General features: G+C 47.1%; 1 protein-coding gene across 2 annotated transcripts in view; it reads left to right on the forward strand.

Annotated features, from left to right (window-relative positions):
- Nucleotides 1–481: 481 nt before the first annotated feature.
- Nucleotides 482–27,839, forward strand: part of LOC138249678 (F-box/WD repeat-containing protein 7-like) — a 326,410-nt gene continuing 299,052 nt past the window's right edge. For both annotated transcript variants that reach the window (XM_069203645.1, XM_069203646.1), the window contains exons 1-2: nucleotides 482–735; nucleotides 26,872–27,075. In XM_069203645.1, coding sequence (XP_069059746.1) covers nucleotides 538–735; nucleotides 26,872–27,075 — 402 coding nt within the window. In that variant the 5' untranslated portion in view covers nucleotides 482–537. The remainder of the gene's footprint in view (nucleotides 736–26,871; nucleotides 27,076–27,839) is intronic.

Consider the following 27,839-nt stretch of genomic DNA (forward strand, 5'->3'; position numbering starts at 1 on the left):
AGTCCATTGTTGTTCATTGCTCGGTGCAAGCAACTGTAGCGTGCAGTATCACACCAAGGTGTCACTGTCCAGGAGATTGGAGTAAAGGCCTTTCTTGGGTCCCATGTTTCCTACCTAATCATTTGTACAATAGGCGCCAAAAGGCCACTGAAATGGTGAACACTAAGCTATTTGAAAACTGTGGTGTACCAGGTGCTTGCCATCATTGCCATTTCTAAAGTAACATTTGGTATTAATTCCTTGCTGAAAAAACATGACTGTTCAAAATACTTAGAAAGGGGAATCAACACAAGAATTTTCATTATACACCACCAGTCAGCTGAGAAGGAATATGGTAGTGAGGTAAATGGGCAAGATATGTCCTGGGCAGCTGTGGAGCAGCCATATGAAGCCTGGCTGCAGAAGAGGTCAAGGGGACAAAGCTACTAGTTTTCTCTACTGTGTAATGTGTACCCTTTCGCCTTCTTTGTGTGGGCGGGGCTTGTTTCGGGCTCTTTTCTCGCTGGGTGCGCCGCGCGGCACCGGCGCTCACTGCGCATGCGCACAGAGGCCTGCGGAGCCGCGGAGTTTCCTGGCGGCGGTGGGAGCAGGTCCCTGGGCAGCGAGAGCATGGAGGACCCGGAGCCGCAGCGGAGGAGCGCCGTGGACATCAACCGAGCGGGCGTGAAGGAGCTGGAGGGGGCGCTGAGGGGCATCGGCCGGAGGAGAGCCCGGGGGATCGTGCGGAAGAGAGAGGTGAGCCCGGGGGGGGCGAAGGGGGGAGGAGCCCAGCATGAGAGGGGGGGGGAGACCGGGGGAGGGGGGTCAGACCCGGGGGAGGCGAAGGGGGGGTGTACGGGGCTCGAGGAGCCCAGCATGAGAGGGGGAGACCGGGGGTGGAGGACCCTGCGGTGAGAGTGTGCTCCAGGGGGGGGGGGGGGGCTAGCATGAGGGGGAGACCGGGGGTGGAGGGAGAGGAAGCCGGGGTGAGGGGGTGCTCGAGGAGCCCAGCATGAGAGGGGGGGGGAGACCGGGGGTGGAGGACCCTGGGGTGAGAGGGTGCTGGGGGGGGGGGGGGGGGGGGGAGACCGGGGTGGAGGGCGAGGAAGCCTGGGGTGAGAGGACCCTCCAGGGAGACTGGGGGGCTAGCATGGGAGAGGAGGAGGAGGGAGAGGAAGCCTGGGGTGAGAGGATACTCCAGGGGGGGCTGAGGGCTAGCATGGGAGAGGGGGAGACCGGGGGTGGAGGGATAGAGGAAGCCTGGGGTGAGAGGATACTCCAGGGGGGGCTGAGGGCTAGCATGGGAGAGGGGGAGACCGGGGGTGGAGGGCGAGGAAGCCTGGGGTGAGAGGACCCTCCAGGGAGACTGGGGGGCTAGCATGGGAGAGGAGGAGGAGGGAGAGGAAGCCTGGGGTGAGAGGATACTCCAGGGGGGGCTGAGGGCTAGCATGGGAGAGGGGGAGACCGGGGGTGGAGGGATAGAGGAAGCCTGGGGTGACAGGATCCTCCAGGGAGACTGGGGGGCTAGCATGGGAGAGGGGGAGCCTGGGGTGAGAGGATACTCCAGGGGGGGCTGGAATGAGAGAGGGGGAGACCGGGGGTGGAGGGAGAGGATATTGGGGGAGGAGGGGAGGGGTCTAGCAGGAGAGAGGATGAGACCAGGAACTGGTGGTAGAGAAATCTTGGGGTGAGAGAATACTTGGAGGAGGGGGAGATAGCCCAAGAGAGGGGGAGACAGGAGCCATGGGGTGAGAGGAGACGAGCATTGGAGAGGGGAAGACCAGGGGGTAGAAGGATACAGGAACCTGGGGTGAGAGGGTACCAGAGGGGGGCTGGCATGAGAGAGAGGGGGTGGAGGGAGAGAGGAAGCTTTGAGTCAGAGGATTCTTGGGGTTGGGGGAGTTACCATGAGAGAGGGAGGAGACCAGAAGGAAGAGAGGAGCCATGAAGTAAGAGGAGACTAGCACGAGAGAAGGGGGAGGTCAGGGGGCTGGAGGGAGAGAGGAAGCCTGGGCGAGGGATGCACCAGGAGGAAAGGAAATGACCCCCGGGCACAGTGTGTCTCTGGGTGGCAGGGAGAGTGCGGTGAGACGAATTAAAGTAGTTAGATCCGAGGAGGGGAGAGGTGAAACCGTAATGAGGCAACATGGGGGTGAGTTCAGACTAGAGAGACGTGGACCTCTCAGGATTGTGGTAAGACTAAGGAAAGGAGTTGAAGAGAGGTCAGCGAGACCTAGGTGGATGGAAAGAGAGCTGGCCTGGGATTAAGCAGGGTAAAGAGAGATGCAGAGAGTGAGGCAAGAGGTGGAGCCTTGGAATCAGGGGGTCCTAAGAGGTCGAGACTGATGGACACAAGGCCGCAGCTGAGGCAGATTTATTTGGAAAGCTTTAGGTAGGCCTGAACAAGGTCACAGAGGGCATCGGGCACTTCCCACTAATGCGCTTGATACTACAGTCAATATAAGAGACACATTAGAAGAAACAATACCCAGCTTTGGTAAAGCAGAGCGGTTGCTGGGTTCAAATAACGTTGTCATTGCACTTGAGCTGAAGATTGACTTAGGGTACACATAGCATCTTTCTTAAAGCATGTAAGGATGTGTTGCATGTGAAAGATGCACTTGCTCAGAGAAACAAAAATAAAACAACTTAGATGAGAAGGAAATACAATGTTGAGTAAGTGATATTTTGAGGAACACTTAAGAACTATAAGAGCAGTCTCACGAACACTGGAAGAGAGTTCCATGTTTTATGTGTATGCGCTTGGAAGGAGTGAGTAGCAGGTGAATTTTTCATAAACACTTTTGGCAAAGATTATTTTTGCTTTTTACAATACGTAAGCACCCAGAGATCTTCAGGTTTTGAGATGTAGGTGAGATGTAGTAGAAGAGTTGGGTGAATTAGAGGGGAGCAGGATACTGAGCGGATGAAGGAAAGATGATGCTCAGTGGTGGGAGTGTTGGTGAAACATAGTGGCAGGGTGATAAGTTAAACCTGGTGAGGAGGAATATGAGAACTAGGGGAGATAGGTGAAATTCAGTATGGCTGAAATACCCGAGACTTAGTTGAGTTGGAGGTAGCAGAAACCTGGTTAGTTGGAACTGTGGGAATAAGTGAGACACAATAGTAGTGGTAAAAGAGAAATGAGTTGGGTGTGACACCCAGGCTGAGATGATATTGGTAAGAGGAGAGTTTGTAGTGAGACGTGAGAAAAATGAGAGCCGGTGGAGAGACTGTATATGTCAATCAATCAGTCAATCAATCAAAATAATTCATAAAGCGTGCTACTCACCTGTGAGGGTCTCAAGGCACTTTCTGGGGGGCAGGGGGAGCTGGGGAAGGAAGGAGGGTCACTGTTCGAACAACCATGTTTTGAGGTTATTTCTGAAGAGCAGGAGGTCTTTGGTTTTGCGGAGGTTGGTGGGGAGGGAGTCCCAGGTTTTGGGGGCGAGGTAGGAGAAGGACCTGCCTCCTGTGGTGGTGCGTTGGATGAGTGGGACTGTGGCTAGGGCGATGTTGACTGATCGGAGGTTGCGGGTGGGAGTGTGAAAGTTCACTCTTTTGTTGAGGTATGTTGGGCCGGTGTTGTGGGGGGATTTGTGTGCGTGGATGAGGATCTTGATTGCGATTCTCTTGTTTATGGGGAGCCAGTGAAGGGGTTTGAGGTGTGGTGATATTCGTTTGTGGTGTGGGAGGCCAAGGACGAAGCGCACAGCTGTGTTCTGGATTCTCTGGAGTTTGCGTGTGAGTTTGAGTGTGGTGCCGGCATAGAAAGCATTACCGTAGTCTAGTCTGCTGCTGATGAGTGCATGGGTGACTGTCTTCCTGGTCTCTGTGGGAATCCATTTGAAGGATTTTTTTTTAGAGTGCAGAGTGTGAGGAAGCAGGAGGAGGTAAGTGCATTGATTTGCTGTGTCATGGAGAGGGCGGGGTCCAGGATGATGCTGAGGTTGCGTGCGTGGTTTGCGGGTCCTAGGGCGGTGGGCCACCATGAGTCGTCCCATATGGTTTTGTTGGGACCGAAGATGATGATCTCGGTTTTGTTGGAGTTGAGCTTGAGGTGATTAGTCGTCATCCAGTTGGCGGTGTCGAGGAGAGCTGCGTGTAGGTTGGTTTTGGCGGTGGTGGGATATTTATATAACACAAACTTAGACGAAAAGTACAGGGTGAAAAGCAAGGCTGCAGTCCATAAGTGAGGAGAGGCGATGGTGGATTATGAGAGTGGAGGATCACTGTTATTTTGTTCTGATCTTGCGTTCTTTAAAGGTGTGTGGCTTGAGCTCTTTCCTAAATTGTAGCTGTGTTGGGGCGACTTTGATGGATATAGAAATGTTGTACTAGATTGTACTTACATAGATTGGGAAGACCAGTTGTCTCGTGTTTTCTTTTTTGCACTTCTTAGGCTGTGTGTGTCGTAAGCCACCCGAGGTGGTGAACTTGTAGCCCAGATAGACGAATGTGATGGCTTTGTGGATTATGCAGCTGGTTATTTCTATTCTTTTTATTAGTGTTTTTTTTACATGATAGCGTGCAGCATAGAAGGAAAGAAAACATAAACAAATGAAAACCACACAGTAATACAGACAAAACCTATGCTGACACATGCTCAGTAAGCTAGCAATAACAAAACATCAGTTGTCTTGACTCAGGAAGGTGTTCTCATAAATCAAGTTACCATTAAGGTGATGCTATTGTGGTGAACAAATAAGTTGACGCAGGCTCTATATATTTTTAGAGCGTGACCACTCGTAGTTTCTTAGCATATGATTCCACTTGTTCATTATAATAGACCAGATTTGAGATCCACTGCTGCTTTGTGGGTGTTCTCTCTTTATCTCAGGATAGCGCCTCTCTTCTTTTGACCATTAGCAATGCTACTCTTGCCATCTCGTGCTCTGCTGGCTACATTGCCTTCACAGAGCAGAGGACGCAACACGTGGTTGCATTTCTACATGATTCAGCAGGATGTTGGATAGGGCTTCAGTTATGGCTGTCCATTATTGATATATTGGAGGGTAGTCCCATGTCAAATGTAAAATATTTGTCTCTCTTGCCCAAAGCTAACCATGTATCCTCCCATAACCCGATCCAGTGGAGTTTTGCTGGGTTGTGATATTTTATGTAGGTATGTAAAATGTATTATAAGCAGATTACAGTTAGAGGTTAACATATTTGTTTGGAAGCAGTGGAATGTCCAGTCCGATAGTGTTAGTGGTGGGCCCAGTACTGTATTCCATTTTTCTTGTGCTATATCAAGTGTTGCCAACTTGCCTTTTTGCTTAGAGGTGCTTATTAGTGTGCACAAGGTTGGAGGTTTGTCTGGCACAGAGCTGGAAATATGTGAAAACCAATAGGGATATGTGTCGCTGTGTTTTGAATGTATTATCTAGGAAAAGCAACTCCCCTCCCAGTTAGATGTCTTTCTTGCTCTTCAGGCTTGCTTTACGGAGGATATTGGAAGTTTTTTCTTTGTGAGTTACTGATATCCATGAATAATAAAGTTGTGGAATGTTCTATGGCAAATTCTTTCCTTGCTCTATTATCCCCTTTATGTGGTAGGATGGCGCTTAATGGGATGAGGTTCATGCTATTGTTTTCTCCTGCTGTATGTAGTATATAGTTATGCGGCAGGTGCCAGTAGTGTGAAAGCTGTGCTTGCGCACATAGGTAGTATAGTTCTGAGTCTAGAGAATCAAAACCTCCTTGCGCATATGGAAGTGTCAGCACTTCCTACTTTATCCTGGGTTGTTTCCCAGCCCACAGCAGTGTTATAAGTTGTGTTTTTAGTGTTTTGAAGAAATATTGTGGCAGGTTAATAGAGATACTGACAAAAAGGTAGTGAAGTCTGTCTAATATTGTGGCTACTCTATCCGCCATAGACAGTCGCAGTCTGGCCAATTTCTAGGTCAAGCCTTGGCAGCGCCCACGCGCTGTCTTGGAGACATGCTGTATTCACTATGGGACTTTGATCCCGCCTGCTGCTTACCACAGGTTGAATCCAGTGCTGCTCTTCTTTGCTGCCTCCTAATTGGTTTGTACACCCGACATGTCATTTCCGCTTCTAGCTGAGGAGCACCGACCAAGTACACATTAATTCCACTTGATTAGTGACGGTCCGCTGTGATGCAGGTACTATTTCTTCTACCCTCCTCCCATTCCCCCTGCCCTCTTAGCCAAGGTGTGGATTTTCTGATTTTGACGTTATAGCAATTTATTTTCCAAACCAGTTTTCATGATTTTCAGATGCCGCTTGCTGGCTGTAACAGATTTTGTTTGAATCACCAATACTGTGTATTCTAATGCTACAGAGTGTTGCTTTCTTTCCACGAAACTGGGTCTCCCTCTCCCGGGTTTTAAAGCTGCATTGAGGTGTATTTCACTCTAATCTCACAGTTGATTAAAAAAAAATTAGCACACCATTAACTTGGTTAACAGTAGCATCTGCTGTTTGCAGTGCTTAGGAACAGTGAATGTGCGGTGTGTGATGCTGTATGGTACTAAAAAATGAACACTTTTCACTTCATGACCTTTCTTCTAAATATAATGGAAACAGCCATAGAAATGTGAGACTATTTTCTGAAATATACACAGTATGTTTAGCAGAGGCGAGTTGGTGCAGCGCCCAAGTGTTTACTCTGGTGAGTTAGGTGAGGAAAGGTCTATTTTGTAATGTGCAGTAACACTGATGTGGAAGAATCCAAATTACTTTTTTGGTGGTCATGCTTTCTGTGGCAGAGGAGCAAACTGCATGTTTGTGATGTGAGGAGATATTTATGCTGTGACAAAGCCAATACGTGTTGTGGTAACGCTCTATCCTGCCAAAACATCAGACAAGTTTTATGAGTTTCGACCTCTTTGGCTTCACATTGGCGCCTATTATATTTGTATGCGCGTTTGCAGTATTTGTAGGACGTGAGGGCGTTTTATAAACAACGTGCCACCCGTGACTAGAGGCTTAACTGTTTCAATAAATGTTGTCAAACTATTATTTTTCTGACGGTATAAAACCTTAACATGACATCATTTAAAGCTAATCTTTTTGTGTAATGTTGACATCATGGCAAATCGTTAACTTACTTCTAGTCGATGTAATGTTGATGTGGCAATATGTACTTTCGAAGTAGTCATGAAATGCAAATGTATATGTTTTATGAAGCGCAGCGCCCCCAGCGTCACAAACAAAATATGTAACATGAATGGATTTTAACAGTGTTATAAAATATATATTTTTAAGGTGAGGCCTTGTTGACATCAAGGCAACTATAGGCGTTTTTGTTGAAGTGATGCAACAACAAAGTATGTCTTCGTTTTAATGCATTTTTAGAATCATTTTCTTCATGTGGACTTACTGCACTCCTAAGTATGAAGTAAGTGCCGTTTTTCAGTGACTTGAGTCAAGTCTGCGCTGATAAAATGCAGACTTGTCTTTGATAGCCCGTAGTTTTGCTGTAAGAATGACTTGAAAACACTTTACTTTTTAGACCAGGCAGGAGACAGAAGAGTTGGCACTTACAAGCTCTTGTCTCTGGGTTTCCTTTTCAGATGTGCTCTTGAAGGTTACAATCTGAATAAATGATGTATGTTTTGGGTGGAGTTGTATTGTGTTGGTGGCACCAGAGGTCTTTAATGTTTGTGTGCACCCTTGCATGTGTCTGATTGTTTAATGATGGGTGCTTACTGTTTCCAGACTCGAACATCAGTGTACATGTGTAACAGCGGGATTAACATACTTCAGAGAGGGTTGAACTCCTGAGGTGGCATTTACATGCTTCGGAGGCGCCGATGCTCCAGAGGCAGGAGGCTTACAGGGGCAGCAGCATAAGACTGTTCTTGTTCGCACAGTGCGAAATGCTCAGAACCGCCTTCCCTCAAGAAGTGGCGAGAGGATAGAAACATAAATATTTGTCGACAAAGCGGGTCTGATTGACTTGCAATGTTTTGAGTGTTGCGGCGAAGATGATGTCAGTAAGAGCTGTTGAACATTAGAGGTAGCTCTGTTGCCTAAGGCCTTAGTGCTCTTGATAGGTTTGGTGGTCCCTCAATATTGAGAGATTGTTAATCTAACAGGGGCTAGCTCTGACATATGAGACCAGATCATGTCATTTGTGCTGCAGATTTTTTAATAGCTTTATTTAATTATTTTGTCAATTCTACACAAACACCACTGTCTGGGCACAGGTTTCATCTCATTTGTACAAGTTTAACACTCCAATACAACAATAAGAATTTTAAATGTGACCAGCCATCCTTTGTGAAGGGGTCATTGTAGGAGGCTGGACTGGCTTGTAGTGAGTACCAAGGGGTACTTGCACCTTGCACCAGGCCCAGTTATCCCTTATTAGTGTATAGGGTGTCTAGCAGCTTAGGCTGATAGATAATGCTAGCTTAGCAAAGCAGCTCAGGCTGAACTAGGAGACGTGTGAAGCTACTACAGTACCACTTAGTGTCATATGCACAATATCATAAGAAAACACAATACACAGTTATACTAAAAATAAAGGTACTTTATTTTTATGACAATATGCCAAAGTATCTTAGAGTGTACCCTCAGTGAGAGGATAGGAAATATACACAAGATATATATACACAATAGCAAAAATATGCAGTATAGTCTTAGAAAACAGTGCAAACAATGTATAATTACAATAGGATGCAATGGGGAAACATAGGGATAGGGGCAACACAAACCATATACTCCAAAAGTGGAATGTGAACCACGAATGGACCCCAAACCTATGTGACCTTGTAGAGGGTCGCTGGGACTATTAGAAAATAGTGAGAGTTAGAAAAATAACCCTCCCCAAGACCCTGAAAAGTGAGTGCAAAGTGCACCAAAGTTCCCCTAAGGACAAAATAGTCGTGTTAGAGGGAGAATGCAAGGAAAACACAAATCAGCAATGCAACAACGATGGATTCCTGTCTGAAGGTACCTGTGGAACAAGGGGACCAAGTCCAAAAGTCACAAGCAGCTCGGAGATGGGCAGATGCCCAAGAAATGCCAGCGGTTGGTGCAAAGAAGCTCTTTCTAGGCTGAAGAACTGTGAATACTGCAGGAACGACAAGGGCTAGAGACTTCCCCTTTGGAGGGTGGATCCCCCACGCCTTGGAGAGTCGTGCAGAAGTGTTTTCCCGCCGGATGGACGCCAACAAGCCTTGCTACACGCAAATCGTGCGTTTGGCGTTTTTGGACGCTGCTGGGGCCCAGGAGGGACCAGAAGGTCGCAAATTGGACCTGCAGAGAGAGGGGACGTCGAGCAAGACAAAGAGCCCTCACTGAAGCAGGTAGCACCCGGAGAAGTGCCAGAAACAGGCACTACGAGGATGCGTGAAACGGTGCTCGCCGAAGTTGCACAAAGGAGTCCCACGTCGCCGGAGACCAACTTAGAAAGTCGTGCAATGCAGGTTAGAGTGCCGTGGACCCAGGCTTGGCTGTGCACACAGGATTTCCGCCGGAAGTGCACAGGGGCCGGAGAAGCTTGCAAAGTCGCGGTTCCCAGCAATGCAGCCCAGCGAGGTGAGGCAAGGACTTACCTCCACCAAACTTGGGCTGAAGAGTCACTGGACTGTGGGGGTCACTTGGACGGTGTCGCTGGATTCGAGGGACCTCGCTCGTCGTGCTGAGAGGAGACCCAAGGGACCGGAGATGCAGCTTTTTGGTGCCTGCGGTTGCAGGGGGAAGATTCCGTCGACCCACGGGAGATTTCTTCGGAGCTTCTGGTGCAGAGAGGAGGCAGGCTACCCCCACAGCATGCACAAGCAGGAAAACAGTCGAGAAGGCGGCAGGATCAGCGTTACAGAGTTGCAGTAGTCGTCTTTGCTACTATGTTGCAGGTTTGCAGGCTTCCAGCGCGGTCAGCGGTCGATTCCTTATCAGAAGGTGAAGAGGGAGATGCAGAGGAACTCGGCTGAGCTCATGCATTCGTTATCTAAAGTTTCCCCAGAGACTGAGACCCTAAATAGCCAGAAAAGAGGGTTTGGCTACCTAGGAGAGAGGAAAGGCTACTAACACCTGAAGGAGCCTATCACAAGGAGTCTCTGACGTCACCTGGTGGCACTGGCCACTCAGAGCAGTCCAGTGTGCCAGCAGCACCTCTGTTTCCAAGATGGCAGAGGTCTGGAGCACACTGGAGGAGCTCTGGACACCTCCCAGGGGAGGTGCAGGTCAGGGGAGTGGTCACTCCCCTTTCCTTTGTCCAGTTTCGCGCCAGAGCAGGGGCTAAGGGGTCCCTGAACCGGTGTAGACTGGCTTATGCAGAATTGGGCACATCTGTGCCCAACAAAGCATTTCCAGAGGCTGGGGGAGGCTACTCCTCCCCTGCCTTCACACCATTTTCCAAAGGGAGAGGGTGTCACACCCTCTCTCAGAGGAAGTTCTTTGTTCTGCCATCCTGGGCCAGGCCTGGCTGGACCCCAGGAGGGCAGCTGCCTGTCTGAGGGGTTGGCAGCAGCAGCAGCTGCAATGAAACCCCAGGAAGGGCAGTCTGGCAGTACCAGGGTCTGTGCTACAGACCACTGGGATCATGGAATTGTACCAACAATGCCAGGATGGCATAGAGGGGGCAATTCCATGATCATAGACATGTTACATGGCCATATTCGGAGTTACCATGGTGAAGCTACATATAGGTAGTGACCTATATGTAGTGCACGCGTGTAATGGTCTCCCCGCACTCACAAAGTTCAGTGAATTGGCTCTGAACAATGTGGGGGCACCTTGGCTAGTGCCAGGGTGCCCTCACACTAAGTAACTTTGCACCTAACCTTTACCAGGTAAAGGTTAGACATATAGGTGACTTATAAGTTACTTAAGTGCAGTGTAAAATGGCTGTGAAATAACGTGGACGTTATTTCACTCAGGCTGCAGTGGCAGACCTGTGTAAGAATTGTCAGAGCTCCCTATGGGTGGCAAAAGAAATGCTGCAGCCCATAGGGATCTCCTGGAACCCCAATACCCTGGGACCTCAGTACCATATACTAGGGAATTATAAGGGTGTTCCAGTAAGCCAATGTAAATTGGTAAAATTGGTCACTAGCCTGTTAGTGACAATTTGAAAGTAATGAGAGAGCATAACCACTGAGGTTTTGGTTAGCAGAGCCTCAGTGAGACAGTTAGGCACCACACAGGGAACATATACATGCACACCTATGAGCACTGGGGCCCTGTGTGACAGGGTCCCAGTGACACATACATATAGGCCACAAACCTATGAGCACTGGGGTCCTGACCAGCAGGATCCCAGTGACACATAACAAACATACTGAAACCATAGTGTTTTCACTATGAGCACTGAGGCCTGGCTATCAGGATCCCAGTGAGACAGTGAAAACAGTGACAAACACCCTGACATACACTCACAAACAGGCCAAAAGTGGGGGTAACAAGGCTAGAAAGAGGCTACCTTCTCACACAACCCCCCCCCAAACGAAGGACAATAAGGCTAACCTTGGCCAGTTGAGACTTTATTGTCTAAGTGGTGATAAGTAGAGAGTAGCTCTGCAATAGACTGGTTACTCCCTTTATCATCCACTATATGGTTACTTCCCTGTGGGGATGTAAACCACCCTGTTTGAAGTTTTTTAGCTAAGCAACAATGTGAAGATGTATTTTCAGAGTTTCTATCAGTAAGTTTTAGTTTAGAGCAGTGGGAATTGTCCACTGAACCTATTTGTAGTGATGGAAATGCCAGACAGGGATGCTGTCTCAGAAAAGCCATAGCTGGGCAAAAACTTTGTCCATATGGCTGGAAGAGAGAACAGGGATGCTGTTTCTCTTGGGTTGGAGCAGGGCAGGGATGCTGTCCTATCAGCTCCACACTAGGGCAGGGATGCTGTCCTAAGTGTTGTGAGGCAGTGCAGAGTTTCTGCACTAAAGTTTCTCTGGGAGGGTTGGAGGGATGCTCCATGTTAACTAAAATGGTGCTCTTTTTCTCACCAATGTTAGTTATCCCACAGAGAGGTACTTCCACCTCAGGGAGTCCAGCTTTGCCAGCTGATGATTCCCTTGGAACAGGTGCCACCCCAGGAGAGGTTTCTCCCACCACAGGAATAGTATCCTGAATGGTAGGGTGGTTAGGGGATACTGTGATACCCTTTTTACCTGTTGCTGGAGAGGGATCCTGAGTTTTCAGGCCTTCTCTCCTTTGCTTTTTCATTTCACTTGAAATGAGAGGGAACAATTCCTCAGGGATGCCCAGCATGGCTGCATGGGCATAAAACTCTACATCAGCCCAACCTGAGGCCTCTAGGTCATTACCTAAGAGACAGTCTACAGGTAAGCTAGGTGATACCACCACCTGCTTAGGGCCAGTAACTCCACCCCAACTAAACTGAATTATAGCTAAGGGAAGAAACTTAGTGGAGTTATGGACATCAATAATCTTATACTGTTGTCCAATGATGTGTTGTTCAGGAGGCACTAGGTTTTCAGTCACCAAAGTGAAACTGGCACCTGTGTCCCTGTAGGCCAAGGCCTCAACACCATTTATTGAAACTGTCTGCCTGTACTTATCCATTGTAAGGGGACAAGCAGCCAGTGTGGCAAGGCCAATGCCACTAGGTGTGACAGAAACTGTCTTGGGACTGATTACATCAGTTTCCACTATGGACCCATAAGTGAACCCAACTACACCCTTTGCTTGACTGTTGCCAGCAGTCCCACCACTAGTATCACTACTGCTAGGGGCACTAGAGCTTGATGTATTAGTGGTGGTAGGCTCAGGGGGTTTACCTGGACAGGACTTATCCCCTGGCCTATGGCCTCTGTTTTTACACACAAAGCACCAAGGCTTTTTAATGTGTGCAGGTTGGGAAGAAGAGGAAGAATTTGTTTTATCCCCACCCTCTGAAGAGTGTTTAAGATTTGAAGTGGGATCTTTGGTTTTACCCTTATCCCCATGCTTATCTTGAGATTTTTCACCATCTTTCTTCTTATTGCCATCTTTGTCACCCCCTGTATGAACTTTTCTGTTCACCCTTGTTCTGACCCATTTGTCTGCCTTCTTTCCCAATTCTTGGGGAGAGGTCAGATCAGAGTCTACCAGGTACTGGTGCAACAAATCAGACACACAATTATTAAGTATATGCTCTCTCAGGATTGTGTTATACAGGCTTTCATAATCAGTAACTTTACTGCCATGTAACCACCCCTCCAAGGCCTTCACTGCCTGGTCAATGAAATCAACCCAGTCTTGTGAAGACTCCTTTTTGGTATCTCTGAACTTTATCCTGTACTGTTCAGTGGTTAAGCCATAACCATCCAGGAGTGCATTCTTAAGAACTTGGAAATTGTTAGCATCATTTTCTTTTACAGTAAGGAGCCTATCCCTACCTTTTCCAGTAAATGATAGCCATAGGATAGCAGCCCACTGCTTTTGAGGGACATCCTGTACAGCACAGGCCCTCTCAAGTGCAGCAAACCACTTGTTAATGTCATCCCCCTCCTTGTAAGGGGGAACTATCTTATGCAGATTCCTGGAATCATGCTCTTTTGCAGGATGACTATGGGGAATACTGCTGCTGCCACCATGGGTATCTAAACCCATTTTCTGTCTTTCCCTCTCTATTTCTAAAGACTGTCTATCCAAATCCAGCTGTTGCTTCTTGAGCTTCAGTCTGGTTTGCTCCACTCTCAATCTATTGAGCTCCCTTTCTAACAATCTGTCATCAGGGTGGGTGGGAGGGACATTTCTAGATACAGAGGTATGATGGGAATGAACAGAAGGAGACCTGTCCCTTACAGAGGGCACCCTAACAGCTTGGCTACCAGTATAATGTGAGAGCACATCATCAGTATGATGTGATTCAACCTCTGTACCAACTATGCTAGACTGTCTAGTAATGGGCAGGCTGAGAAGTTTCTTTCCTGAACCTTTTCCTGGGGGAGTCCCTGGATCAGATTGAGAACCATTAGCTACTTTTTCTACAGATTGGGCACTTATGGCCTTATCCTGTACTCTAAGCATATTAATTAACAGTTCTAAGGAAGGATTCTTCCCTACACTCAAACCTCTCTCTATGCAGAGACTCCTTGCTCCTTTCCAGCTAAGGTGATCATATGCAAGTTTGGACAGTTCAACTTTTTGGCCTGTGCCAGACATTTTTAGAGAGAGTTAAAGTGATAGAAAAAGAGAAAAAAGTTTCCAGAACTTTTTGGAAAGACAGAAAAAAACTTTTTAAACTTTTAAGAACTTTTTGAAAGTTTAGAAGTACTTTTCAGCACTTAGAAAAGAGTGAAAAGAGGAAATGCAAAACTTTTTGGCTATGTGTATATACACTGACCTTGTTTTGTATATTTTTCTCTTATGAAAAGTACAATGACAAGAGTGGTAAGTAGTCTCAAGCACTTATCCCACCACTGCACAACCAATGTAGGAGGCTGGACTGGCTTGTAGTGAGTACCAAGGGGTACTTGCACCTTGCACCAGGCCCAGTTATCCCTTATTAGTGTATAGGGTGTCTAGCAGCTTAGGCTGATAGATAATGGTAGCTTAGCAAAGCGGCTCAGGCTGAACTAGGAGACGTGTGAAGCTACTACAGTACCACTTAGTGTCATATGCACAATATCATAAGAAAACACAATACACAGTTATACTAAAAATAAAGGTACTTTATTTTTATGACAATATGCCAAAGTATCTTAGAGTGTACCCTCAGTGAGAGGATAGGAAATATACACAAGATATATATACACAATAGCAAAAATATGCAGTATAGTCTTAGAAAACAGTGCAAACAATGTATAATTACAATAGGATGCAATGGGGAAACATAGGGATAGGGGCAACACAAACCATATACTCCAAAAGTGGAATGTGAACCACGAATGGACCCCAAACCTATGTGACCTTGTAGAGGGTCGCTGGGACTATTAGAAAATAGTGAGAGTTAGAAAAATAACCCTCCCCAAGACCCTGAAAAGTGAGTGCAAAGTGCACCAAAGTTCCCCTAAGGACAAAATAGTCGTGTTAGAGGGAGAATGCAAGGAAAACACAAATCAGCAATGCAACAACGATGGATTCCTGTCTGAAGGTACCTGTGGAACAAGGGGACCAAGTCCAAAAGTCACAAGCAGCTCGGAGATGGGCAGATGCCCAAGAAATGCCAGCGGTTGGTGCAAAGAAGCTCTTTCTAGGCTGAAGAACTGTGAATACTGCAGGAACGACAAGGGCTAGAGACTTCCCCTTTGGAGGGTGGATCCCCCACGCCTTGGAGAGTCGTGCAGAAGTGTTTTCCCGCCGGATGGACGCCAACAAGCCTTGCTACACGCAAATCGTGCGTTTGGCGTTTTTGGACGCTGCTGGGGCCCAGGAGGGACCAGAAGGTCGCAAATTGGACCTGCAGAGAGAGGGGACGTCGAGCAAGACAAAGAGCCCTCACTGAAGCAGGTAGCACCCGGAGAAGTGCCAGAAACAGGCACTACGAGGATGCGTGAAACGGTGCTCGCCGAAGTTGCACAAAGGAGTCCCACGTCGCCGGAGACCAACTTAGAAAGTCGTGCAATGCAGGTTAGAGTGCCGTGGACCCAGGCTTGGCTGTGCACACAGGATTTCCGCCGGAAGTGCACAGGGGCCGGAGAAGCTTGCAAAGTCGCGGTTCCCAGCAATGCAGCCCAGCGAGGTGAGGCAAGGACTTACCTCCACCAAACTTGGGCTGAAGAGTCACTGGACTGTGGGGGTCACTTGGACGGTGTCGCTGGATTCGAGGGACCTCGCTCGTCGTGCTGAGAGGAGACCCAAGGGACCGGAGATGCAGCTTTTTGGTGCCTGCGGTTGCAGGGGGAAGATTCCGTCGACCCACGGGAGATTTCTTCGGAGCTTCTGGTGCAGAGAGGAGGCAGGCTACCCCCACAGCATGCACAAGCAGGAAAACAGTCGAGAAGGCGGCAGGATCAGCGTTACAGAGTTGCAGTAGTCGTCTTTGCTACTATGTTGCAGGTTTGCAGGCTTCCAGCGCGGTCAGCGGTCGATTCCTTATCAGAAGGTGAAGAGGGAGATGCAGAGGAACTCGGCTGAGCTCATGCATTCGTTATCTAAAGTTTCCCCAGAGACTGAGACCCTAAATAGCCAGAAAAGAGGGTTTGGCTACCTAGGAGAGAGGAAAGGCTACTAACACCTGAAGGAGCCTATCACAAGGAGTCTCTGACGTCACCTGGTGGCACTGGCCACTCAGAGCAGTCCAGTGTGCCAGCAGCACCTCTGTTTCCAAGATGGCAGAGGTCTGGAGCACACTGGAGGAGCTCTGGACACCTCCCAGGGGAGGTGCAGGTCAGGGGAGTGGTCACTCCCCTTTCCTTTGTCCAGTTTCGCGCCAGAGCAGGGGCTAAGGGGTCCCTGAACCGGTGTAGACTGGCTTATGCAGAATTGGGCACATCTGTGCCCAACAAAGCATTTCCAGAGGCTGGGGGAGGCTACTCCTCCCCTGCCTTCACACCATTTTCCAAAGGGAGAGGGTGTCACACCCTCTCTCAGAGGAAGTTCTTTGTTCTGCCATCCTGGGCCAGGCCTGGCTGGACCCCAGGAGGGCAGCTGCCTGTCTGAGGGGTTGGCAGCAGCAGCAGCTGCAATGAAACCCCAGGAAGGGCAGTCTGGCAGTACCAGGGTCTGTGCTACAGACCACTGGGATCATGGAATTGTACCAACAATGCCAGGATGGCATAGAGGGGGCAATTCCATGATCATAGACATGTTACATGGCCATATTCGGAGTTACCATGGTGAAGCTACATATAGGTAGTGACCTATATGTAGTGCACGCGTGTAATGGTCTCCCCGCACTCACAAAGTTCAGTGAATTGGCTCTGAACAATGTGGGGGCACCTTGGCTAGTGCCAGGGTGCCCTCACACTAAGTAACTTTGCACCTAACCTTTACCAGGTAAAGGTTAGACATATAGGTGACTTATAAGTTACTTAAGTGCAGTGTAAAATGGCTGTGAAATAACGTGGACGTTATTTCACTCAGGCTGCAGTGGCAGACCTGTGTAAGAATTGTCAGAGCTCCCTATGGGTGGCAAAAGAAATGCTGCAGCCCATAGGGATCTCCTGGAACCCCAATACCCTGGGACCTCAGTACCATATACTAGGGAATTATAAGGGTGTTCCAGTAAGCCAATGTAAATTGGTAAAATTGGTCACTAGCCTGTTAGTGACAATTTGAAAGTAATGAGAGAGCATAACCACTGAGGTTCTGGTTAGCAGAGCCTCAGTGAGACAGTTAGGCACCACACAGGGAACATATACATGCACACCTATGAGCACTGGGGCCCTGTGTGACAGGGTCCCAGTGACACATACATATAGGCCACAAACCTATGAGCACTGGGGTCCTGACCAGCAGGATCCCAGTGACACATAACAAACATACTGAAACCATAGTGTTTTCACTATGAGCACTGAGGCCTGGCTATCAGGATCCCAGTGAGACAGTGAAAACAGTGACAAACACCCTGACATACACTCACAAACAGGCCAAAAGTGGGGGTAACAAGGCTAGAAAGAGGCTACCTTCTCACAGTCATTTCCTGTGTTGCATCTGGTGCCCCCACACTTTGATAATTTTCATCCCTTTGAGCTAGAAACATGCTTTGTGAAATGTGCAGGTTATGCAGCAGATGATGAATCGTATGGAAAGGGGCCAATTCCAAAGTTATGTGGAAAACTTTGTGGCCACAAAATCAATTAATTTCAGTGGTCTAAGCGTAGGTTTACAAGCAGCTCTGCCGTCTCAACTGTTACTGGCAACTGGGTCCCTTGTGGGTGTTTCTAGAATCTAAGCATGGAGCGCAAGGTATATAACTTGAAAGAATGCTTTAGGAGATTCTGAAGACTTTACAACCAAGGGCATGACTTACTGAGAACTGTTTCGCTTGAGGGGCAGCTCCGCTCTCTCAACCCTTAATCATAGGTATGTAGCCCTAGAGTAACAAGTAGTATAGCACTGCTGTTTCACAGCCTAGTGAGAGCTGCGTGATCTGACGCTTAACTCCACATACACCTGCTTACATGCGAAGGACAGCTGTTGCTGTAAACATACATTCTATATAACCTTTGGGGTAGCTTTACTGTCCCGCCTGTTGACGAGAGTTGCGGGGCCTCTGATATAACGCTCCTGTCTCGGACATTAATGAGAATGACGTGACATAGTTGATAACTCTGCTGTTTTAGGCATTACTGAGAGATGTGCAACCAGAGAAATAACTTTTATTGAAGGCCAGGATGAGAGCATTGTAGTCTGAGGTAGATCTTTGCTGACGCAGACTTTAATGGGAGCTGTGACGCATTTAGCGTAGTTCTACTGACTCATACTACCTACATGTGTGTGAATTAAGTATTGTTCTACTTTCTCATTTGTTAATGATGGCAGTGGAAATTGAGGGATAGCTCTTCATTCTTGGCAGTCACAGAGTGCATTGTAACTCAAGAGGTAGCTATGTTGTCACTGCCCTTACAGAGGTGTCACCTGAAGGGGCAGCTCTGCTATCATAATTGCTACTGAGATATGTGTGTATAAAGCCCAGCTGGGTGGACTTTCTTTGAGTTTTTGTTATTTGCTCTTGGCAGTGATTAGAGCATTAGAGCCTTCCTTCATATTCTCATGTGTACATGCTCCAGGATTCTCCATTTCAGGACCAGTTTAACATCTTGTAGTTGATGCTGTTGCTAAGGACCTTAAACCTGTACTCTACTGATGTAGACAATCTTATCATCTGAATACAATAAGCGTTTAGACAGAGATGTTACTAGTAGTGACTGGATGCACTCTACTCTTTTAAAATTGAATGAGGCCTGGATTGGGGTGCTACTGCATGGGCCTCATAATTTCTTGAATAGCACACCCTCTCTCCCTACTCCTTTTGGACAAGTAATTGCTATGCCACTAAAGTAAGAAATATGGGCCTGAGATTGGAAAAGGGAGCGGAGACCCTGGAGTGTATAGGGTTAGGGGTAGGCCCCAAGAAGAGAGGCGAATCCTGTAGAGGCAGAGGAGATGGGGAGAGTAGGAAGTGGGACAATTCCAGGGGGTGTAAGAAGCGGGGGTTAGTGTGAGGAGGTTTGCATAGAAGACCAAGAAAAACAATAGAGAAGAGTTGGCCTGGGAGACACGAGAAGAATGGCCGCTGGAGAGATACTTTGTGGGAGAGCTGAGGATGAAGGAAGAGCTAGATGCGGAGGAGACTACCAGTGGGACAGTTAGAGGAGGGGCAGGAAACCATAACTAGGGGATGGCCGCAAGAGCAGGGCAGGAGAGGATGACCGAAACAGTAAGGCTGGCAGAATGAAGGTATGTGCATGAAAAAGTGCACTTTCATAAGATTGTATTCACAGTGGGAAAGATGTCTGACCATTTGCTAGTCCTTTTCGATAACTGAAGATAGGTCTAATTTTATGTGATAGTACAAACAAATTTCACTGTTATTATTTGTAAACCTAAGAGACTGCAGCCAAAATTGTAGCTTTGTGAATTTATTGCCATGTGGTCAAGTTATTAATTGTGTGTGAATGCCATAGATCCAGCTTAAGTGTTGATGGGGACCTAGATTTTTCATTTTTTTAAAAATGCCTCTAAGAATGGATTGGTTTGGATTTTGAATGGAACAGATTTCTATATATTTGGAACAGTCACTGAGAATGAGTTGGGTAAGGCTCAGTATTTTTGAAAACACAATGTGTTTTTTTTGTCTGGGCTCTAAAGGAAGCAGCTCTCAACCGAGGTTATTAGTAATGGAGCCGTCTTTGAAAATACTGCAACCTTCAACTATCCAATGCAGAATGATAAGGATTAGGGTGAAATGCTCAAAGCATCTGCCTCATAAAACCAGCCAGGCCGCGGCATGAAGGGCGACATTAAGAGAGGCAGGATTACCCATAGATATAACTGCGAGCAGTGCATTTTCTGGATCTAATCTTGAAATGACTAGCTATTTTACCACTGTCTTAATGTTGATAATGGGATGAGTCCATTGTATATTCCTCATAACATTACAAAGGCAGCCCTTCCCAACTGAAACCTGGGCCGTAACTCTATTTTCTGTAGACAGTGGCTCCCATAGGAATATAATATAGTTAAACAATAACATTTGAAACATAATTGTATTGACATTATACCCAGCAAGAGAGAAGGGACAGCCACAACTATAAATTACAAAAATCAGTGCGTGAACTGGAACTAATCAAAACCATCATATGTTGGTGCAGGGTTCAGTTTAATTAGGAATATGCTTGATTGTGTTATCCACAGGTGGGCATCAGCCCCGCTGTGGTCCGATGTGAAGGCTATAACGGACGCTGTGTGCTTGAACGCCCTTGATTGCGCTTTCCACAGGCGGGCACAATCAGCACCTCTGCGGTCCAGTGTGGAGCCTGTAAGAGATGCTGTGTCCTCGAACTCAGATGGGAACGATCAGTTCCGCTGCGGTCCGATGTGGAGGCTCTAAGAGACTGTTTTGCTTCACTAATGACCGAGCTGAAACTTTCATGCACTGAAATCTCTGGAATGCACTTCTTAGTCTAAAGAAGACATTTATTAATTCACTTCGCAAGGTTCGTAAAGGAAGGTCCGCATGCTTAAAGCACACATTTAAAAATGGTCACAGCAATGAAATTAAAACATGTACAAATGATTCTCCACTGCAATATACACAGGATATTTTTTATGTATCTATATTTGTGTGTGTCTATATTTATATATTATATCTCAATGCAAAGTAGATAACAAAAATTAAAAAGTATGCATCACCATGAGGTACGGGCACATCTGCATCATCTCCCTCCTATCAGCATCAGATTGCCAGATCCCAGAACCGATTGTGGAGAGATCCTCATGGGAAGGATGACACTCCCCAGCGTCCTGAGCATGTCTGAGATCTAAATCACTCTCGGTCCCCGGTCCATCTGATATCCGCCTCTCATACTTTGAACACAATTCTAGAACCTTCCTATCACTGCAGAAGTTTATTAAAAAATGCTGATTACTTTAGGCCAGATTTGAAAAGAACACGTTGGGACTTGGCCACAATCCCAAGGTGCCCAGAATCAAAACAAAAACGTTCCCTGCTGTCCTAGTACATTCTTATCAGCCTAAGCCCTTGGTGAGAAAAGAACACGAAAACAAGTAGACTAAAAACATGACAATGTGGAAAACTACTTGCAGCTTTTGACATGGCAGTGGCTAATGCTAAAATAAAGTCAGTAGGCAAAATGAACCTGGTAGTCACAAATGTGACGGTGTGCTGCTAGGCTAAGTGGAGTCAGTGGTCCAAACACAAATATCATTACAGAGACACTGTGTGCTCGAACACAGGTGAGCACGATCAGCCCCGCTGCGGTCCGATGTGGAGGCTGTAAGTGACGCTGTGTGCTAGAACCCAGGCATGAGTGTTTCAGCTCGGTCATTAGTTAAGCAAAACAGTCTCCTACAGCCTCCATATCGGACCGCAGCAGGCCTGCTTGTTCACACCCGAGTTTGAGCACACAGCCTCTCGACACAGCCTCCACATTGATCTCAGGCGGACACAAGCAGCCTCGCTGCGGTCCGATGTGGAGGCTGTAAGATACGCTGTGTGCTTGAACTCAGGTAGGCACAATCAGCCCCGCTGTGGTCCGATGTGGAGGCTGTAAGAGACGCTGTGTTCTCAAACTCAGGCGGGAACAATCAGCCTCGCTGTGGTCTGTTGTAGAAGATCATTGTACATTGGGCACTCTTTTTCTATGAAATTTATGTTAGAATGTAAATTGATTTGTCAAGCAGGAAATGCAGCGATTTGGTGCATAGGATGATAGAAGGTATATGATCAAGCATGTTGAGCGAGTCTAACCAGGAGTGGTCAGGAAGGCGCTCTGATAGTGCAGTGGAGGGGATGAACAGAAACTCAGGTTTGAAGGGTTTAGTTTAAATTGATTAAAAAAACACCCACAACTGAATGTCTTAGTGAAGCTGACAGAGTAGCATTATTCCTCGTATTCAGAAAACGAGTGACATCGGCATAGTGATGACAATAAATGTTAGTGTTTGTGAAGAGAGGGCAGAGGTTCCAGGTATCAGTTAATTAAAGTGGAAGTATTTGTAGCCTGGTCAAATGGGGGATGGATTGGAAAGATTGCTGATCAGTTTTATTTGCTGGTAGTGGTTTCCCAGGTAAGAAGTTAGAAATGATTGAGGAATACTTGCTATGCAGGATCAACCCCCTTTGAAAGGGTTTCTTCTGTACTGCTGTTGATTCTCAGTGTCTGCTGTTTCCAGTGTTTGAGGAGATCACAGGTGTTTTACCCATAGATGTTTTGTTTAATTTATTTTGTGATGTAATTATCAGTTGCTTTTATCTGTACACTTGTTGCATCATTTTGATGGAAATATAAGTATTTAAATTAGAGTAATTTTTCTGATGCCAGGGGATATTATTTCAGTTACATGCACGTTTCCACTCTGTCCGAGCATGTAGAGGGAGAGTAGGCAAACACCGCAATGATAAGCTCCGGACTGGCCTCTTCGCCATCCTAGATGAAGCCACGCACTGCTTGGGTCATGGGTCTGTAGTTTGTCAGACACTCTCTTTACACGGCTGCCAAATAACAGTGCACCACCCATCCCTTCCCCTGGGCGTTAACCTGTAGGACAGGGTGGAATGACCTTCCCTGGTGTAGAAGCAGTACTGAAGTGGCAGTCCTCCCAGACAATGTCCTGAAAGTTACCTCTCTCCTGCGCTCTCAAAGTTATCCTCAGCGTAAGAGATAATTCAATGTACTTTCAGAAGTAAAAATATTTTTCGGTGCCTAAGCTATACATTTCCCTGGTCTGTATTGTTTTGCAGAAAAAAATGTGGAATCTTTCTTTCAAAGTAGGGGTTGAGGAACAGCAAGTATGTATAGTCACAGTTTAAGTGTTTCAAATTGTGATTTGATATACTCAAAGTTGCATTTATCGTTATATATGTGCTTGTCATGTTGGCAGGACTACTGTAATCCTACGGCTGTTAAGGTCCAAATTATACAATAGGATTGACTAAATTAAGCATTCATAAAGGGCAAACCATGAGGTGTTACATAGTAAATTAGGTGTGTAGGAAGTTGGCTCTGTATATACTATCTCAAAGTAAGAGATAGTGTGCACAGAGTCCAAGGGTTCCCCTTAGAGGTAAGATAGTGGCAAAATTAGATAATTCTAATGCTCTATTTTGTGGTAGTGTGGTCGAGCAGTAGGCTTATCAGAGGATGGTGTTAAGCATTTGTTGTACACACACAGGCAATACGCGAGGAACACACACTCAGACTTAACTCCAGGGCAATAGTTTTTATATAGAAAAATATATTTTCTTAATTTATTTTTAGAACCACAAGTTCAAGATTTGAAGTAAATACATAAAATGCAAGGTACCCCACACAGGTAAGTTAGGAACTTTGAATTAAAGCAATATCATATACAGTTTGGGTAAAAATAGCAATAAGCTGTTTTAAAAGTAGACACAGTGCAAAAGTCAAAAGTTCCTGGGGAGGTAAGTATTGGTTTGATTGTGAGGTAAGTAAAACACTTGCAAGACTCAGTTCCTTGGCATAGGCTGCCCACCATTAGGGATTCAAGGCAACCCTATAGTTACCACACCAGCAGCACAGGGCCGGTCAGGTGCTCCGGTTCCGGTCTGCCAGCAGGTATGTATCCGTGTCCTCGGGGGCAGGCCAAGGGTGTTTTGTAGAGCACTGGGGGGAGGAGGGGGGGGACACAAGTAGGCACACAAAACACACCCTCAGTGCCACAGGGGCGGCTGAGTGCAGTGTGTAAAGCAGGCGTCAGGTTGGTAATAGAAATTAATGGAGGGACCCGGGGTCACTTTAGCGGTGCAGGCAGGCACAGGGGGAGCTTCTCGGCCCAACCACCACCTGGGCTAGGCAGAGGGTCGTCTGCGGGTCACTCCTGCACTGAGGTTCGGGTTCTTCTGGTCCTGGGGGCTGCGGGTGCAGTGGTTGGTCCAGGCTTCGGGTCCCTTGTTACAGGCAGTCGCAGTCAGGGGAAGCCTCTGGATTCTCTCTGCATGCGTCGCTGTGGGAGTCCAGGGGGATCGTCTCGGGCTACTCACGGGCTCGCAGTTGCCAGGGAGTCCTCCCTGTGGTGTTTGTTCTCTGGATCTCGAGCCAGGGGCGTCGGGTGCAGGGTGTGAAGTCTCATGCTTCCGGAGGGAAGCATAAAGTCTTTAAAGTTGTAGAAAATTTGCAAGTTTGTTGCAGATTGTTGAGCAGAGCCTCTGCTCACGGGAGTTGCTTGGTCCTGGGGGTCAGGACAGTACTCTGAGGCTTCAGAGGTCGCTGGTCCCTGTGAGATGTGTCGCTGGTTTCAGGTTTTTGAGTCTGGAGACAGGCCGGTAGGGCTGGGGTCAAAGCAGTTGTCGTCTCTGCAGGCTTGTAGGTCAGCATTCTTCTTTAGTTCAGGTTGCAGGAATCTGATTTCCTGGGTTCTTGGGTGCCCCTAAATACTAAATTTAGGGTGTGTGTTTAGGTCTGGGAGGGCAGTAGCCAATGGTTACTGTCCTGGGGGTTGGCTACACCCTCTTTGTGCCTCCTCCCTGAGAAGAGGGGGGCACATCCCTAATCCTATTGGGGAATCCTCCAATCTCAAGATGGAGGATTTCTAAAGGCAGGGATTACCTCAGCTCAGGACACCTTAGGTGCTGTCCTGACTGGTGGGTGACTTCTCCTTGTTTTTCTCATTATCGCCTCCAACCTTGCCACCAAAAGTGGGGGCAGTGGCCAGAGGGACAGCCATTTCCACTAGCTGGGATGCCCTGGGGCGCTGTAACCAAAGGGGTGAGCCTTTGAGGCTCACCGCCAGGTGTAACAGTTCCTGCAGGGGGAGGTGAGAAGCACCTCCACCCAGTACAGGCTTTGTTGCTCGCCACAGAGTAACAAAGGCACTCCCCCCATGTGGCCAGCAACTTGTCTGGTTTGTGGCAGGCTGGCAGGATCTGGTCAGCCTAACACTAGTAGTTGGATTGGTATTCAGGGGTCATCTCTAAGATGCCCTCTGGGTGCATTTTACAATAAATTCCACACTGGCATCAGCGTGCATTTATTGTGCTGAGAAGTTTGATACCAAAATTCCGAGATTTCAGTATAGCCATTATGACACTGTGGAGTTCATGTTTGACAAACCAGCAGACCATATACTCTTATGGCTACCCTGCACTTACAATGTCTGAAGTTTTGCTTAGACACTGTAGGGGCATAGTGCTCTTGCACATATGCCCTCACCTGTGGTATAGTGCACCCTGCCTTAGGGCTGGGAGGCCTTCTAGAGGGGTGACTTACCTTTGCCACAGGCAGTGTGAGGTGGGCATGGGACTCTGAGGGGAGTGCCATGTCGACTTAGCCATTTTCTCCCCACCAGCAGACACAAGCTGTGAGGCAGTGTGCATGTGCTGAGTTAGCTGTCCCCAGGGTGGCATGAGACATGCTGCAGCCCTTAGAGGCCCTCCCTGGCATCAGGGCCCTTGGTACCAGGGGTACCATTTACAAGGGACTTATCTGAGTGCCAGCGTTGTGGCAATTGTCGAAACAAAGGTACAGTTTAGGGAAAGAACACTGGTACTGGGGCCTGGTTAGGAGGGTCCCAGCAGACTTTCAATCATAACTTGGCATCAGCAAAGGCAAAAATGCAGGGGGTAACCATGCCAAGGAGGCATTTCCTTACATTGCTCCATTACTAATTCTACTGGGTGTGCTTAAAGGTGTGGGTTCCAGCAGAGCGCACCGGGCACTCGTGGGGACAGGCTGCTTGGTGGCCAAGAGAGGCATTGCAGCGAACTGGAAGTCGAAGCCTACCCCTGCGATTGCAAAATGTCGTCGAGGGGTGGGCTGGTGCGCTCAGCAGGAGAAATTGGTCTACGAAGCAAGGGGATGCCCAACCAAGTATACAAAGGTGTGGGGGAGCCAGGATGGGGTAAGGGGCATTGCTTTAACATAGAGGGATTTGCTCAGCTCTGCGAACGTCGCAATGGTTCCTGTATTTATGCCAGTTTGTTATGCTCTGGATTTGCACAGTGCGTTCTCCTAACTGTACTGATTGTTCTAGTGACCTGTTGGGTTTTCATGCTGTTCTACATAAAACTAAAAAAATTGGTTTTATAAAAAAAAAAAAAAAAAAAAAGGCCGCCTTTCATTCAGTTATAGGTGTACTCTGTTGTTACACTGTGGTCCTTTAGAAACAGCGCTCTAGTGGTTCAGCTCGCTGCTGTGCATTACAAATGTGAAACACAGGTGTGTTCTTAGGAGGCACAGTAAGATTTAAGGCATTAGAACTGAACGAGCGAAGGAACATTTGTTTTTACTAAGTCTGTACTGTGGGTGCCGTCTTAAGATAACTGATATACTGAGTATAACTTGAATTAGTATGGATAGTGAAAAAATGTTTTCTTGTTTAAAGGATTATATTAATTAGAATTTGCCTGAATGACATTTATATACGTATCTCAGAATAATATTCATGTTTCACACGAAATAGGATTCCCAGACCCATCAGATTTGTACATTAGCATGCTTTGGACAAACGTTTCACCTCATTGGTACTAATTGAATGTCCTCTAACAACAATCCAAACTGAAGTTATCCAGCTAAAAAGTGTCTGTCACTGCACTGCACAAGGAATGTTTCTTTAGTTCCACTTCCTCTTTTTAGTCTAAAACAATTGAATCTCTACAAAATATTCAGTAAAAAGGGGGATATATCTGGCAAGTTCAAAATGCAAAATCATGCAGAAAACACTGCAGCCATAATTTGTGTTTTTTCCTCTGGTCATGACTGTGTGCTGCCTTTCCAATCTGATACTGTAACCATTAGGTGTAGCATTGTATCTGTGTTTGTCCTGAGCAATTGAAAACCTGATTATTGGTTCTTACTTTAATTGTTGTTCACAGGAGCTGAAGGGGTTCAACTCCTTAGAAGATCTCCTGCATGTGAAGGGGATTACCACCCGCATTCTGGAAATGAACAGTGACCGCCTGACCTGCAGGAAGAGGCAATGTAGTGGTGATACTGGCCGGGGTAGCTGCTCCCACAACAACACACAGCCAAGGCCATCCAGTTCCACAGGAGATGCCTTGAATGCCAACGTCTCTCAGGTAAGACGGATCGGAGGAACAATTCACTGGTAAAGTGGGTCGTTAAGAACTGTTAATCACTCATGGAAAGCACTTACAACACATGTTTTATGTACCTACTGAAGTTTTAAGTGCAGGAGTTGGAGTCCCCATTGTCACGTACCCTTGGGGTACCTCTTGCCGTTGCCTCAGACCTGTTTCTGTTCCACCTGTTTGTTTTGCTCCACCTGATATTCACAAACGGTTTTAGGGTAGCAAGAAGCTTTTTGTGGATAACTGTTAGCATGGCTTTCTGTATTACAGGCCCACTCCAAGCTCTGATGAACATTGCAACCAGCCCTGTGATTTTTTTGAATCTGTGGAATAACTTCAGCTTACCTGGCACACTTTTTCTCTGAGTGTCCCTGGGACGTGTAAAAGCTCTTTGAGTTTGTAGCACAGGACAGTCCAGGTTACAAGCTTTCTCTGTTCTCATACTAGGCTCAAGTGGAGCTAGGGCATTTTTTTAAGACACCAGGGGATCAATTGAATTTTTAAAAAATGTATTTAGTGTGAGCTAGCAGGTGCTGCTGCAGACAGTTCATACCACTGCCTTTCTCTTGCATCAGATTCAACTCCTCGGATAAATTATCTTTTAATATCTGCATTTGTTAAGGATGCTAATATACAGACATTGAATGAACCATTATCACTCTGAACCGATCCTGTGGCCTAATGCCATTGTCTCTAATAATGGAACTAGTGTGCATCCCTGAAAGATGTCTTTCAGTCCAGAGCTCCTCATC

Source organism: Pleurodeles waltl, chromosome 8, assembly GCF_031143425.1.
Source record: "Pleurodeles waltl isolate 20211129_DDA chromosome 8, aPleWal1.hap1.20221129, whole genome shotgun sequence".
NCBI classification, from domain to species: domain Eukaryota; kingdom Metazoa; phylum Chordata; class Amphibia; order Caudata; family Salamandridae; genus Pleurodeles; species Pleurodeles waltl.